The sequence below is a fragment of the Triticum urartu genome, chromosome 2A, assembly GCF_056163025.1.
Source record: "Triticum urartu cultivar PI428250 chromosome 2A, HENAU_Tu73, whole genome shotgun sequence".
NCBI classification, from domain to species: domain Eukaryota; kingdom Viridiplantae; phylum Streptophyta; class Magnoliopsida; order Poales; family Poaceae; genus Triticum; species Triticum urartu.
Window position 1 is genome coordinate 349,971,230 of NC_141874.1, and position 16,105 is coordinate 349,987,334.

At 44.5% G+C, this 16,105-nt stretch overlaps 2 protein-coding genes across 6 annotated transcripts; one reads left to right on the top strand and one right to left on the bottom strand.

Moving 5' to 3' along the window:
• The first annotated feature begins 1,518 nt into the window (after positions 1–1,518).
• Positions 1,519–7,817, top strand: LOC125537073 (nuclease). Of its 5 annotated transcripts, none has more exons than XR_015616393.1 (6): positions 1,519–1,883; positions 2,153–3,342; positions 4,096–4,194; positions 4,853–5,301; positions 6,953–7,045; positions 7,149–7,817. XR_015616393.1 is itself a non-coding variant. In XM_048700367.2 (2 exons), the coding sequence occupies exons 1-2, from the start codon at positions 1,565–1,567 to the stop codon at positions 3,205–3,207; spliced, it is 1,374 nt and encodes a 457-aa protein (XP_048556324.1). In that variant the 5' UTR covers positions 1,519–1,564; the 3' UTR covers positions 3,208–3,491. The 5 variants fall into 5 exon arrangements, 1 of the variants encoding a protein (XP_048556324.1); XR_015616394.1 differs by having other exon boundaries at positions 4,856–5,301; XR_015616392.1 differs by lacking the exon at positions 4,853–5,301.
• LOC125536321 (non-specific lipid transfer protein GPI-anchored 15-like) lies at positions 6,468–7,426 on the bottom strand. The gene is made up of 3 exons (XM_087543863.1): positions 7,111–7,426; positions 6,947–7,024; positions 6,468–6,606 (listed from the first exon to the last, which is right to left on the bottom strand). Exons 1-3 carry the CDS (start codon positions 7,418–7,420, stop codon positions 6,500–6,502), a joined length of 495 nt encoding a protein of 164 aa, XP_087399989.1. The 5' UTR covers positions 7,421–7,426; the 3' UTR covers positions 6,468–6,499.
• Positions 7,818–16,105: the final 8,288 nt, after the last annotated feature.

Consider the following 16,105-nt stretch of genomic DNA (forward strand, 5'->3'; position numbering starts at 1 on the left):
AATAGCAATACAATATCCACAAGTCACAAACACAATCAAAGGAAAGATACAATGACAAAGTTCTTCCCACTCCTAGGAGATGAGGTCTTCAAGATAGTCTTCTCCTAGAGGAGGTCTTGAAGATAGTCTTCTCCTAGAGGAGGTCTTGAAATCCACTAGGATTCTTCCCCAAGGGGCCTTGATTCCACAAGTGGGAAGGTAGAAGGAGCAAAGCTCACAAATATCTCATCTCATACTTTGCTAACCCTAAACATAGCCCTAGGTACGGTTTATATAGTCTTGGGGTCGAAAGAGATGAAGAGGGGCTCGGTTTGGGGATCTCAGCCATCCATCCTGGGAGGCCCGTGCGCATGGGGTAGGTTGGGCCCGTGCGCACGGGGGTCCCGTGGGCACGGTACATGCCCGTGCGCACGGGGTGCTCCAGCGTCAACTCCCTGGATAGTCCGTGGGCACGGGGTCACCTGGGACTTCCAGTTGCGCTGTTGTTGCACTCCGTCTTGGTTCGCGTGGCCTTGGGGTGGTTCCTCTTCTCCTTGGGGGGTGCTCCTGAGCCTCTTGGTGGTGTTCCTCTTCGTACCTAACGAGACATAGCGTATCTTGGTGAGGTAGCAATAATGTTCCATTCGTATCCATATGCAAGCTAAGTAGGAGGGAGTTCACCTCGTTTTCCAAAGTACGTGCTCTAGCTCTTGTTATAGGTCCACGTGGGGCTTGATGTGTCGGTGTAGAGTCCATGGGGATGATGGAAGGATGCTCCGCATCACAGCCCCCACTACCGCAAAATCGCTGCCACCGGCGTCGGGGGAACTAGTCCTTGCTGTGCTCGCCGGAGTTGCTGCTCCTCCTCTGTCTCAGCCCCGCGAGCAGGTGCTAGCTCCAACCGAGCATGACGACGACGACCTGTCACACCCGGCGCTTCTTCGACGTTTTCTGCAACCAGAGCTATGTTTCTGAAACATGCCTCATATTGCAATGTCTGACTACTCACTCTTTAATGCCGGGCGCTCCTGCGGTGCTGCAACTCGGGCTATGTTTCCGAAACAAGACCCTCGTTGTAGAAAAAACCTTCACAATCAAAACATTTCTTTTCTTTCTGAAACAAAAGATATGTTGCAGAAATATTTTAAAACAAGACTCCAGTTGCAGAAAAAAAAACCTTCAACATCGAATCATTTTTTCTTTGTTTCTGAAACTAGTCATATGTTGCAGAAATCTATCGAAACAAGACTCTTATTGCAAGAAAAAGACTGGCCGCGCGGGATTGACTTGTGGTCGGCGTGTTCACTTGATCAGGATTGATCTGACTACGTAAGCGGCGGACGCTCGGGCGTGCATAAGCCGGCTGAAGGTAAGCTTTTCGCATTATTATTTTGTATTGATTGCCATACATATCAAGATTATGAAGGATAAGGGAGCAGAAATATTGTGTTCTAAATAAAATAAATAAGGGAAAAATGATGCAACATGTGGACCCCACACTGGCACACGGCAATAGGATGGCCCCACCTGTTAGCGTCTTTTGTTCTTGAGAGACCCACTCGTCGGTGTTGCTGGTAGAAGCACCATGGGTTCCCAAGGAAGCGAAGAGAAAGCCACCGGACAAGAGCAAGAAGGGTTGGAAGGCGGCGGCAGGATAGAGGAGAGGAGTCAGAAGATGGCTCCGGTGAAGAAGCCCAAAAAGGCCAAGCGGAAGATCAGTGACTCCGGCGAGACCAAGATCGATGACTCCAGCGAGGCGAAGACCAAGGACGCCAGCAAGGTCAAGAGAACCAAGTCCGGCGGCTCGTTGGCGTTGCTTCCGGCGGACCTTCGTGGCCCCGATACGGAATGGTGGTATGTCTTCCTCAGCAAGCACGCGGAACTCCACAAGGAAGCCGAATCAGGTACCGCACCTCCCAAACCCTCGCGCTTTCATCTCCTCCAAACCCTGACAGTGTCCCCCCCCCCCCCCCCCAAAAAAAAATCGCTCCATTCGGCAGCCAATCTTGTGTTTGGTGTGTTCGTGTACGTATTTTGCCAAGATTTTGGTGTGGGCGGCCGTGTTCTTGTTGGAAGCACGAATCTTGTAGATAAATTGCGACATTGCAATGCGATGCTGTCGAGACGAATCTTAGAGATATAATTCTGACTTTTTATTCACTCTGTTGGATAGGTGGTCGTGCTCCAGTGCCTTCAGATGATGAGGAAGCGTTCAGGTACTTCTTCAGGACATCGAGGAGGACTTTTGAGTACATCTGCTCGATTGTACGGGAGGATTTGATATCGAGGCCGCCTTCTGGGCTGATCAACATTGAGGGGAGACTGCTTAGTGTGGAGAAGCAAGTAGCAATTGCCATGAGGAGGCTGGCATCTGGGGATTCGCAGGTGTCCGTTGGAGCTGCTTTTGGTGTGGGGCAGTCTACTGTTTCCCAAGTCACATGGAGGTTTATCGAGTCGATGGAAGAGAGGGCTCGGCATCATTTGGTGTGGCCGGGCCAGGAGAGGATGGAGGAGATCAAAGCTAGGTTGGAGGCTGTCTCTGGTCTACCAAATTGCTGCGGTGCCATTGATGCCACACACATTATCATGACGCTTCCTGCTGTTGAGTCATCTGAAGACTGGTGTGACCCTGCGAAAAACTACAGTATGTTCCTACAAGGTATTGTTGACAATGAGATGAGATTTATTGATATTGTCACTGGATGGCCAGGGAGCATGACATTCTCACGCTTGTTAAAATGCTCTGGGTTTTACAAGCTCTGCGAGGCTGGAAAACGCTTGAATGGTCCTGTCAGAACATCAGGGGAGGATTCAGAAATAAGGGAATTCATTGTTGGTGACATGTGTTATCCTCTACTGCCATGGCTTATGACTCCGTACCAAGGAGAAAGTCTATCTACCCCAATGGTCAACTTTAATGCCCGGCAAAAAACTGCAAGGATGCTTGGAACAAGAGCATTGGCACGGCTGAAAGGCTCCTGGAAGATCTTGCACAAAGTCATGTGGAGGCCTGATAAAAATAAGTTACCGAGTATCATCCTGGTGTGCTGTCTGCTTCACAATATAATTCTGGACTGCAACGACAAACTGCTTCCGGATATTCAGCTTCCAGATCATCATGATAATGGTTATAATGAAGAGAACTGCCAGCAAGAGAATCCTAATGGCAAAGTAATTAGAGAGATCATTACAGGATATCTCCCGACTTATGAAGAAACATCAAACTGAATTAAGCTGGATGGAAGCATAGTTGGAGATGTGATGATGTGTCTTTGTTCTATTGTTATTTACCTCAGTTATCCCTAATGTTCATGTTCTAGTTTAATCAGATCTGCTGGTTACAGTAAAGGTTCTGCATGAATGGTGTGATTTATTCCTTCAGCAATTAGCTACTTTGAAACACATGTTGAGTTAATTTTTTCCTGATGATGACAGTCCCTATCATGTTGAGTTTCATAATGTTGCTGAGGCCAGTTGTTTTGAATCAAGGAAATCAATTGTTTTTTCGAAAATGGGCAAAGGAATCATCTTTGAGGCTCTATTGTCATTAGCTAGACAATTTTATTTTATATATTAGAACTGAATCCATGGTAGATAATTATTTAAACATGAGTTCTCCAGTCCTTTTAGTGAGTATACTGTCCATAATATGTCATGCTGTGGACAGTACTAGTCACGAATTCTTTGTTGCCTCATCTTTGGTAGATTACTAGGCTACAGTTCCTATTTTATTACGTTTTGTGTTTGACATGACTGATGATGATTTGCTGAACTTCTGAAGATAAAACTTAACGTTCCATATTTTTTTGGGGGTGATTTGCTATTATTTCACTGATAAGGGTCTAAAATCCTTAAGTGGCAAGTGTTTTTATGTGTAATGAACACACCTTCTTTGATAGCACACTTGATGCCCGTGAAATATTGACTCTATAGAGCATACTGATAATCTGACATCCTCTGATGTACAGGTAACTGTTTACAGCTAAGTAATACATTATAACTGTGATTTGACAAACAAACCCCTTGCATATTTCCCATGAAACGCTTATGTCCAAAATATTTCTGCCCTATCTTGCACACAGACTATAATCACAGATGCAGATAATTTCTTGACAGGCATTGGAGGGATGAATTGCTTTTTCCAATGAGGACTCCCATTTATATCTTATACTCTCCATATACCTTTTTGTGCTTCTTACTTCGAGACGTGAACAGGTACATGTGTTTCCTAATCCTGTTGTTTCTTGTTCCTTGTTTCGAATACCATTAATGTTTACCACCCTCATGGTTATTTTATTAGTTAATGGCAAGTAAATGTGAGTTCTGTGAAGTGATTTTGTACACATGAAGATTCTCATTCCTAGGAAATAGAGTAAAATGCATCAAAGGTCCTAATATTTTTCTGGAGGTGTCAAGTTAGTCCTAATTCTGTAAAACTGCATATCTATGTCCTAGAAGAATTTAAGTCGTTCATGTCCACAGGTGGCAGATTGACCACTGCCATGTACTCCCTCCGTTCCTAAATATAAGTCTTTTTAGAGATTCCACTATAGAGACTACATTTAGATGTATATAGACGCTTTTTAGAGTATAGGTTTCACTCATTTTTCTCTGTATGTAGTCTATAGTGGAATCTCTTAAAAGACTTATATTTAGGAATGGAGGTAGTAGACAACATTTCCTCCAAAACCCACCTGAAAAATTCCGTCCTCTAATTTTTTGAACGTTCTGGCGTGGCTCTGTCAACGGCAACCTGCTCTCTGTACGCATCCCCATCGCGCGGAGGAGATTTTCTTGGGGCATGCCGGAAAAGGGAAGCGTCTTAATGGCAATGATGGAACCCTGACGTAGGTCTCTCTCTCTCTCTCTCCAGCAGTCTAACAGTGGCAATGGTGGGTGGAGGCAACTGCACGACGCTGCAGGGCGCACGACATGGCGCTCTGCTGGATGAGCTTCAGGCCGCGTGACATGGCACTCTGCTGGATAAAGTTTCAGGGCGCACGGCAGGTGATGATCTGCCAAGAACCTGATTTTGGGGGAGCAATTAACGTGCTCGACGAAATGCTTTACCGGAGAGGCAGCGCCAGCTTATCAGGACAAATCGCGCTGGAAGAGCAGGTCGCGGTTCTCCAGTGCTATGCTGACACATGCTCGCTAGCCTATCCCAGATGAGCCAGGCAAGGGCGCAGACGAAGCAGAGGGAGGTGTAAGAGATGTGTGCGAGCTACACGAGGAGCTACGCACGGCAGGGTACATATCAGATGCCCGCCTTGTGCTGCACGACATGTACCCAGCAAACGCCTCGCCATCACGTTCGGGCTGGTGAGCATGCCACACGGCCATCTTTTTTGGTATTTTCTTCTCCCCGTCCATCTCTCTGCTTAAACGGGCCCGTATTCACATCACTGTTTGCTCTAGTTAGTTAATTGTGTCTCCTGACAATGCCTGGAGCCACATTGTGCTTGTGTGTATGAATGATTTGGTCTGAGTGGTGCAAATGATGGTGAGGCTGCTACTCAGCCTGGACCTTAGCACCACAGCAACAACACGTACTCGACAAGCACTGCTGGCCATGATAGGCGGCTGTAGGCCGTACCTGACGCAGTGGGAGCTCCTCCATGGCTGACTGGGATGTGATGAGAGAGAGAGAGAGAGAGGGAGGGAGGGAGGGAGGGAGAGAGAGGGAGAGGCCACAAAAATCAGGGTGTTTTGTTCAAAATATTGCCTATGTGGTGGCGGTCAACTTGCGTCACGTGCCGGTCAAACGGGATTAGAGCTACATAGGACCTGCCGTGAACGACTTGGATGCTTTTAGGACGTAGATGTGCAATTTTGAAGAATTAGGACCAACTTCCAAAAAAATTAGGACCATGATGCATTTTACTAAGGCAATATACCACTGATATGGTAAGTCAAAATCCAAGGAAAAGTATACTTTTTAAGAACATGTTACGTCACAGCAGCTATTTTATACATCCTTTGTTTCACCGTATCTGTTCCGCATGCATACCTAGGAGGCCAAAAGAGTGAGCGATATTTGGTGGAATTTTATCGTTCTTGCTTTCATGAAATGAGTACTAATATATCTAGTGAGAACAAGTATGCTATTCCATCAAATATTACTTCAATTCATGTTTTGCACAAACCAAGTCTCAAATGATTCCTTGCAAACTAGTTTGGTAAGTCAAAAATCCCCAGGCAAAATTTACTTCTAAAAACATGTTACATCACTGCAGCTATTCATGTTATGCACAAACGAAACCTCAAATAATTACTTGCAGAACAGTTTGATAACTCGAAAATACCAGGCAAAGTATGCTTGACAGAAAATGTTATGTCAACGTAGCTAGCTATACGTGTTAATTCATGTTTTCACATCCGCTGGAGTTAATTGGCTTCTTATACTGAATGACACGACATTTTTTTATTGAGACTCATCGGAAAGATATATCATACTAAATGGTATTCTATTGGTCTTGTCATTTAATACAAGGCTGCAGAAAATGAAACTGTCCAACACTTAGAAGACATAGATTAATGCACATGTAGGTATAAGCATAGTGACCATCAAATTTGCCGCACTCTTTGAGTTCCTGGAGCTTGATGTTGCATTCGAATTCGGGCTTCCTGCATTAAATTGAATGATGTAGCAGTTAGTCCTTGAGTTTTCACCATGTATTGCATACTGGATTGGAGGAACATTAGACTACTGTTGATCTCATCGTGTAGTTCTGGAAGCAGTTTTTTACCTTGATCACCAGAAATTTTTAACTTACATTGGTCTAGGGTGGTAAATACTCGTGTACTCTGCAGTAATGTGTACCAAAACTTTTATTTGGCCAGAAATGGACGACATAGTCGAAGCAAATTTTGATCTTGCATTTTGTACAGGAAAATAATAATGAAGCATCTTAAATGAAAACACGGTATGTTCCATGTTTAGGCTTATTTATATTTATGACTTTACCTTTAGGTGCATCTGCGACTTGGTTGCTCGTCTCCTCCGGTGGGTCTTCTGGCGCTGTTGCTGGAGGAACTGGGATGGCTGGAATTTGAGAAGTCTGATGTAATGAGTTTAAGAAGCGGCATGTTACTTACTCTAGGGTGCAATGGATCGTAACATTTACAGACCTGTGCATTGGCTAATCGGCGGTGCTTGGACCTTGCAGATGCTAGGGAGCTCCAGGGCCCTCGTGTGGTTAATGACGATGCCAAATGACGCCGCACTGCCATCGAGAACCATGCAGAGGCAACGGGGGTCGGTCTGGACGATGCCGGCGAGCGTGGTGCAGCAGGAGAAGCCGGGCTCCAGGGCTTTGCTTCCGATGAAGTCAAGGCATGGGGATAGGGTCATCATCACGCTCGAGCAACCGTTGTTCTGCGCTGCGGCTTTGGAGGCAATCATCGTCGCCAGAATAAGAGCGATGGCAGCGATCTCCATCTTCCTCGCAGCTCCTTCCCCAGGATGAACAATGCCGGTAATTAATATCACAAAGCTACGTCTCAGAGAGGAAAAAACTTGGATGTATTGACAGGTAGTGGTTCGTAAGGACGTTGTAGGAAGAGGAAGAGGGCTTTGTCTGCTGCGGATGCGGCCGGATTTTTCGGAATGATATACCAGGAAGCTGCTACTGTCTCCTGACCACACACATGTTTGGTCTATTGTTGCAGCATTCTAATCGTGGAAAGGGCTTTATGCATGTGCATAAATTTAGGGTGGTTTGTTTCCCCCAACCAGTCGCAGTTCTTTATTATTCCTTAACCTGGACATTTTGCCTTCATATTTGTACTGTAGGAGGCAACTATTATTTGCTTGTTTTGAGAATTAACCTACATTATTATATAAGTGTGTTCTTAATTAGTCAGAGCGAAAACAAAAATATATGCCTCACAAAAATATATGTAAGAGCATCCCCAATACGTGATGTAGATGTAAAAATAACCGAAATATACATCACTTAGGCCAAAAAAAAACGTACCTCCAATACACGATGTAGATGTAAATCTTTTACATCTGAGTTTACTTTAGATGTAAAATGCATCACTAAGTGATGCAAACATACATCACTTGGCTGCGCCAGGTGAAAACGCAGCCTCACCGCGCGGAGCCCTGCCACACCACGCCGCCTGCCCACCGGAACATCACTGTACCCTGCTGTCGGTAGATCCGGCCTCCTACCCCTGCCGCCGTCGGATCCGTCACCCACGCCTCGAAAGCGCCCAAATCTGTCGTTTTTTTGCTGCTCCACTGACGCCGTGCGATTTGAAGCTTCTCCTTCGTCGTCTACATAGCCTCCGACCTCCACAATCCTCATCACTGCACAATTTGAAGCTTCTCCGTCGCCGTCGCCGCACAATTTGAAGCTTCTCCATCGTCGCGTCGTCGCTCAATTTGAAAGCCGTAACCGCTCAACCATCACCGTGCAGTCGCTTGATTTGGAAGCAGCACGGCTCGACTCCACCGGTCATCTCAAAGTCGCACAGGCCGCGAAGAGCAAGACTGGCTTCTTCGGGGTGCGGAAGCCGCTTGGGGACTTTGGTGTCGAGTTCCAGTGCGACGACTATCGCTACTGGGCACTGGCGGCACCTTGAAGTACCCGGAGGTGGCCGCACGTGTGTATGACGTCGCCGCCCGGCGTTTTGGCCGGCCGAGGAACGAGATGAACTTCCCAGAGATCAAAACCCGAGAGGATGCGGAGTTCATCGGGTCAAAGAATCTTAAGATACGGTGGATGGACGAGAAGAAGGGGGAGAAGAAGAAGAAGACGGTCATCGCCATTGCTCCAGGCGAGATGAAGCGACACTCGCGAGGTTCGCGAGGGAGCATCCAGACTATGTCCAAGCTAAGCGGGAGTTCTATTGGAAGCGTGACGCCGAGCAGAAGAAGAAGGCGGTGAAGAAGTAGGACGAGGTCAGCCCCTCGACGGTGATCCCCGTCGTGTCTGACTCGTCAGGTTGGGATGACTCGAGGAGGAGGAGGAGGAGAAGCTCGACGACTGGGGCGACCCCCACAAAGATGAGTTCTAGGAGCAGTTCAAGAGCGACGATGAGTAGTTTTTGTTTGATGTAGTTCAAGTAGACTCAGAGTAGTAGTGGTTTGGTGTGATTTAGTAGTTTGAACTATATTTAATTATGTTTTAGGAACTATGTTAGCTTCAAATGAACTTGGTATGTTTGAAATAATGTAGTAGTTCAACTAGTTTTACATCATTTGTTAGAGCACTAGTTTTACATCAACTATTATACATCATCTGTTGGAGTTGGGTGTTTTTGGCGATATAAATTTTACGTCTAGCACTTTTTGGTGATGTATTTTACATTATCTATTGGAGATGCTCTAAATAGCACTGCACCAGGTGGTGCAAATATATACTCTTCTGTATCCCCCTATAGCTGCAGATGCTAGATCTTATAATTACTAGATGACCCCTTGCGCAACCAATTATGTCAAACATATTTTATGAATGATCCATATAGGGCAAAGAAAAACTATCTCCGAAGGATGTTTTTCATGAATTGTTTGCTAATGATTATGTTTGTATTGCGTCTGTTTTTGCCTTATATTTACTAACTCAGACAACGATAATTGCTGCCCGTGTATTTCTTTGGCGATAGATAAGCCATTTGCTTGAGTGGGTGAATTGAATTTAATTTCTTTAGACTAGTGGGGTCGATAGAAACTCGTCCACACCCCACGACAAACGATCTGAACCATCAAAACGGGGCACTCCCACCAGGAACCACATGGGCAGAAGAAAACCAAACGAACCGACTAGACGAGTGATGGTCTAGGGGAGAGTGCGATTCGTGCAGCATACACGCCAACCGGCTAGGACCTAACATCGAAAGGCCGATAGACATGGCAAAACACACCATCAAGCCCGCAACAACGTTCAAAGGCCGGGCATGCATGGGAAAACACGTCTGGCTAGCCGCAGCAATCAAACTCCGTCCAGACATCCCAAGACACGCCATCCGGCCAGACCATAATGCTAAAAAATGGGACCGCATCCCAAAAATGCCATAAGTGGACGACGATTAAATAATCGATGTTCCGATCAATAGGACAGAGCAAAAGGTGCCATACCAGGCAGATTATCACGCGCCCGCATGCCATGACACATGGAATTACAAAGACTAGACGGAGCCGACCAACAGTCCCATGAAATTTGGCACAACAAATGGAATTAAGGTCCGGGATTCCCTAGCCCTTCCGCCATTTGATTCCGGGTCACGGGAGCCAGACGTATGGGTATGACAGGACAATCTCAATGACCCCCGTTGGATGATTAAAAGTGTTGTTTGACAGGTTGTTCATAATTCCTCGTGTCCCACTTGCCATCGACACGGAGAGGCCGCCGTGAGCATTAATTGGGTTGGAGGAAATCTGGCATATAACTTGGTACCTGGACGGAGGACATCTCCATCGTCTTGATTGAGGCAATCTATGTCCCATCCAAGAGAAGGAAGCTGCGACAATCACTTAACGCGTAGTAACTTGCCGCAATAACCAACACTCACGGGCAGGAGGTCCACCTCTGCCACTACATATACTCCCATCGTTTTTATTTACTTCGCATATTAGAGTTGACTGAAGTCAAATTTCCTAAAGTTTGATCAAGTTTATAGAAGAAAATATAAATATTTACCATAACAAATTTATACTATGTGGAAGTACATTTGATAATGAATCTAATGGTGTTGATTTCTTATTGTATATGTTAATATTTTTGTCTAGAAACTTTGTCAAAGTTTATAAAGTTTGACTTTGACCAAAGCTAATATGCGAAGTAAATAAAAACGGAGGGAGTACATCCTAGAAGAACAACTTCTCGTAACAACGTCTGCAGAAATGCCCTCACTTCCTGTGATGAGTCACCATAAAGTGGGGTCACCCTTAGTCAATGGTGAGCCCGTTTTCTTACACCAGGCATCTGGGCCCACACTATCCGGACAGATCCACTAGACCACACCGTCATAAACTTCCTGAAATATGGAAAGCAACAATAAATATTCCTCAAAGTGTTCAAACCATTTCCCTAAGGTTTCATGTCAGACCTTCATCCATTTTCATAACTGCGTACTACTAATACTTGCTTCATATGTTACATATATAAGGTGGTTTCAATAAATTAACAAAACAAACATTCATACACAAGGCTAGTGCCTTTTCTTTCTTACCTCCTCTACCCGGTAGTAGATCTCAAAGGGAACCGGCTCGCCCTCCTTCCCGTTCTCGTTGTCGCAAAGGTGGTATTGTTGCATCACCCACCTAGTCTTCTTCCACTCATCACCGGACTTGCTATACAACACTTGGATCTCTTTCTTCCGTGTCTACCCACCATCAACTTTCAATGTCATTATATTGTCAGTATTATGCCACACTATGCCGTATCTCTATGTTGCGATGCTTCCTCACTTCAGTGGGGTACGCGCTGGAAGGGAGGAAGAAGAAATATTCATACACAAGAGGAAGAGAAGAGAAGGAAAGGGCGGGGCGCCGCCCCCCTTCCCTAGTCCAATTCGGACTAGAGGGGGAGGGGTGCGCGGCCCTGCCATGGCCGGCCCTCTCTCTCTCTCCACTAAGGCCCATGTTGGCCCATTAGATCCCCCGGGGGTTCCGATAACCCCCCGGCACTCTGATAATTATCCGGTGACCCCCAGAACTCATCCGGTGTCCGAATATAGTCATCCAATATATCAATCTTCATGTCTCGACCATTTCGAGACTCCTCGTCATGTCCGTGATCAAATCTGGGACTCCAAACTATCTTCGGTACATCGAAACACATAAACTCATAATACCGATTGTCACCGAACGTTAAGCGTGCAGACCCTACGGGTTCGAGAACTATGTAGACATGACCGAGACACGTCTCCGGTCAACAAACAATAGCGGAACCTGGATGTTCATATTGGCTCCCACATATTCTACGAAGATCTTTATCAGTCAAACCGCAATGACAACATACGTAATTCCCTTTGTCATCGGTATGTTACTTGCCCAAGATTCGATCGTCGGTATCTCAATACCTAGTTCAATCTCGTTGCCGACAAGTCTCTTTACTCGTTCCATAATGCAACATCCCATAACTAACTCATTAGTCATATTGCTTGCAAGGCTTATAGTGATGTGCATTACCGAGAGGGCCCAGAGATACCTCTCCGAAACACGGAGTGACAAATCCTAATCTCGATCTATGCCAACTCAACAAACACCATCGGAGACACCTGTAGAGCATCTTTATAGTCACCCGGTTACGTTGTGACGTTTGATAGCACACTAAGTGTTCCTCCGGTATTCGGGAGTTGCATAATCTCATAGTCATAGGAACATGTAAAAGTCATGGAGAAAGCAATAGCAGTAAACTAAACGATCAAAGTGCTAAGCTAACGGATGGGTCAAGTCAATCACATCATTCTCTAATGATGTAATCCCGTTCATCAAATGACAACTCTTGTCCATGGCTAGGAAACTTAACCATGTTTGATTAACGAGCTAGTCAAGTAGAGGCATACTAGTGACAATCAGTTTGTCTATGTATTCACACATGTACTAAGTTTCCAGTTAATACAATTCTAGCATGAATAATAAACATTTATCATGATATAAGGAAATAAATAATAACTTTATTATTGCCTCTAGGGCATATTTCCTTCAGTCTCCCACTTGCACTAGAATCAATAATCTAGTTCACATCGTCATGTGATTTAACACCAATAGTTCACATCTTTATGTGATTAGTTCACATCTCCATGTGACTAATACCCAAAGGGTTTACTAGAGACAATAATCTAGTTCACATCGCTATGTGATTAACACCCAAAGAGTGATCATGTTTTGCTTGTGAGAGAAGTTTAGTCTACGGGTATGCAACATTCAGATCCGTATGTATTTTGCAAATTTCTATGTTTACAATACTCTGCACAGAGCTACTCTAGCTAATTGCTCCCACTTTCAATATGTATCTAGATCGAGACTTAGAGTCATCTAGATCGGTGTCAAAAGCTTACATTGACATAACTCTTTACAACGAACTCTTTTATCACCTCCATAACCGAGAAATATTTCCTTAGTCCTCTAAGGATAATTTTGACCGCTGTCCAGTGATCTACTCCTAGATCACTATTGTACTCTCTTGCCAAAATCATGCTAAGGTATACAATAGGTCTGGTACACAGCGTAGCATACTTTATAGAACCTATGACTGAGGCATAGTCAATGACTTTTTCATTCTCTTTCTATTTTCTGCCGTGGTCGGGTTTTGAGTCTTTACTCAACTTCACACCTTGCAACACAGTCAAGAACTCCTTCTTTGACTGTTCCATTTTGAACCACTTCAAAAACTTGTCAAGGTATGTACTCATTAAAAAATTTGTCAATCGTCTTGATCTATCTCTATAGATCTTGATGCCCAATATGTAAGCAGCTTTACCGAGGTATTTCTTTGAAAAGTTCTTATTCAAGTATCCTTTTATGCTATCCCGAAATTCAGTATCATTTCCGATCAACAATATGTCATCCACATATAATATCAGAAATGCTACAGAGCTCCCACTCACTTTCTTGTAAATACAGACTTCTCCAAAAATCTGTATAAAACTATATGCTTTGATCAACTCATCAAAGCGTATATTCCAACTCCGAGATGCGTGCACCAGTCCATAGATGGATTGCTGGAGTTTGCACACTTTGCTAGCACCTTTAGGATTGACAAAACCTTCTGGTTGCATCATATACAACTCTTCTTTAATAAATCCAGTAAGGAATGTAGTTTTGATATCCATTTGCCAGATTTCATAAAATGCGGCAACTTCTAACATGATTCGGACAAACTTTTAAGCATCGATACGAGTGAGATAATCTCATCGTAGTCAACACCTTGAACTTGTCGAAAACCTTTTGCGACAATTTGAGCTTTGTAGATAGTAATACTACTATCAGCGTACGTCTTCCTCTTGAAGATCCATTTATTCTCAATGGCTTGCCGATCATTGGGAAAGTCAACCAAAGTTCACACTTTGTTCTCATACATGGACCCCATCTCAGATTTCATGGCCTCAAGCCATTTTGCGGAATCTGGGCTCATCATCGCTTCCTCATAGTTCATAGGTTTGTCATGGTCTAGTAACATGACTCCCAGGAAGGATTACCATACCACTCTGGTGCAGACCATACTCTGGTTGACCTATGAGGTCGGTAGTAACTTGATCCGAAGTTTCATGATCATCATCATTAGCTTCCTCACTAATTGGCGTATGAATCACTAGAACTGATTTATGTGATGAAATACTTTCCAATTTGGAAGAAGGTACAATTACCTCATCAAGTTCTACATTCTTCCCACTCACTTCTTTCGAGAGAAACTTCTTCTCTAGAAAGGATCCACTCTTATCAACAAAGATCTTGCCTTCGGATCTGTGATAGAAGGTGTACCCAACATTTTCTTTTGGGTATTCTATGAAGACGCACTTCTCTGATTTGGGTTTGAGCTTTATCAAGTTGAAACTTTTTCACATAAGCATCGCAACCCCAAACTTTAAGAAACGACAACTTAGGTTTCTTGCTAAACCACAGTTCATACGGTGTCGTCTCAACGGATTTTTAGATGGTGCCCTATTTAACGTGAATGCATCTGTCTCTAATGCATAACCCCAAAACGATAGTGGTAATTCGGTAAGAGACATCATAGATTGCACCATATCTAATAAAGTACGGTTATGATGTTCGGACACACCCATTACATTGTGGTGTTCCAGGTGGCGTGAGTTGTGAAACTATTCCACATTGTTTCAAATGAAGATGAAACTCGTAACTCAAATATTTGTTTCCGCAATCAGATCGTAGAAACTTTATTTTCTTGTTACGATGATTTTCCACTTCACTCTGAAATTCTTTGAACTTTTCAAACGTTTCAGACTTATGTTTCATCAAGTAGCACTACTAGGAAAAACCTTATACACAGAATCTTAGCAGCAGCACGGTTTATTTAGCAGTAGCGAGCTTCAAGAAACCGCACTACTAATAGCACGGTAGCAGTAGCGGTCTAGGTAAAACAAGTGCTTCTACTATAATTGCCACGGCATTGCCCCCCGGCTAGATATAGTAGTAGTGCCCTTCCAAGGACGCGCTACTGCTAAAGTACTAGTAGCAACGTTTTTCTTCAAAACACGTTGCTGCTAAATATTGCACCTAATTAAGTTTAGTCCCATACTGCTAAGCGAACAGGTGTTTACCACCTTAAATATGTTACTTCTCAAACTATCTCGAGCACTTGGTCTTCATTGAACTATATGTGTAGGATTTGTGGCTGCAATATGAATCTTCACCAGTGCTTATACAGGTACTGTGAGGATTCAGGTTGACTATTTAGGTTCTACACAAAAAGATCAATGATGACCAATGTATATATTTGAAGTTTTTACATGCTTAGACTTAGCAGTAGCGTTTTTTCAGGGCAAAGCGCTACTGATATTATAAAACAGAAAGGAATAGTTGTAGCGCGTTTCGCTTAACACGCTATAGCTAACTTAGCTATAGCGCGTTCCAGCCAAACGCGCTGCTGCTAGTTTGACTTAACCCCCGACCGCGCGGGCTCAAAATTTCGCTAAGTCCTTCCCCTCCACTTCCCCCTCTCCCCCAACTACTTCATTGCCGCCGTCGCCCTGCCGCTCCCGACCTCACCGCCGCCGCCCTCAACCTCACCACCGCCGCCGCCCGCTGCACACCCTCGACGCCGCCCCTGACCCCGACCTCGACGCCGCCCTCCGCCGCGCGCCCGAGCCCCGACCCCGACCTCGACGCGGCTTGCCCCTCCCTCGCCACAGTCCCCGTAAGGCTATGCCTCTCCTCTCCCCTACCCTCCTCTCTCTCTCTACTCTCTGCTGTGATGATTTGTTCATATATATTTGTTCATATCAACCCTAGATAGATGTGGTCATATATATGTTGCTGCTGTGATGATGTTTAAATGAACCCTAGGTTTTCATATGAACCCTAGATTTGTTTAGGATAGTAGGAATTTTTTAGCATTAAGGAAAAAAATAGATTTTTTAGGAAATTAGCTAGGGCAATTTTTTATGAAAATGCCTAAACAGTAATTCCATTTAGCTTTAAATTAACAGA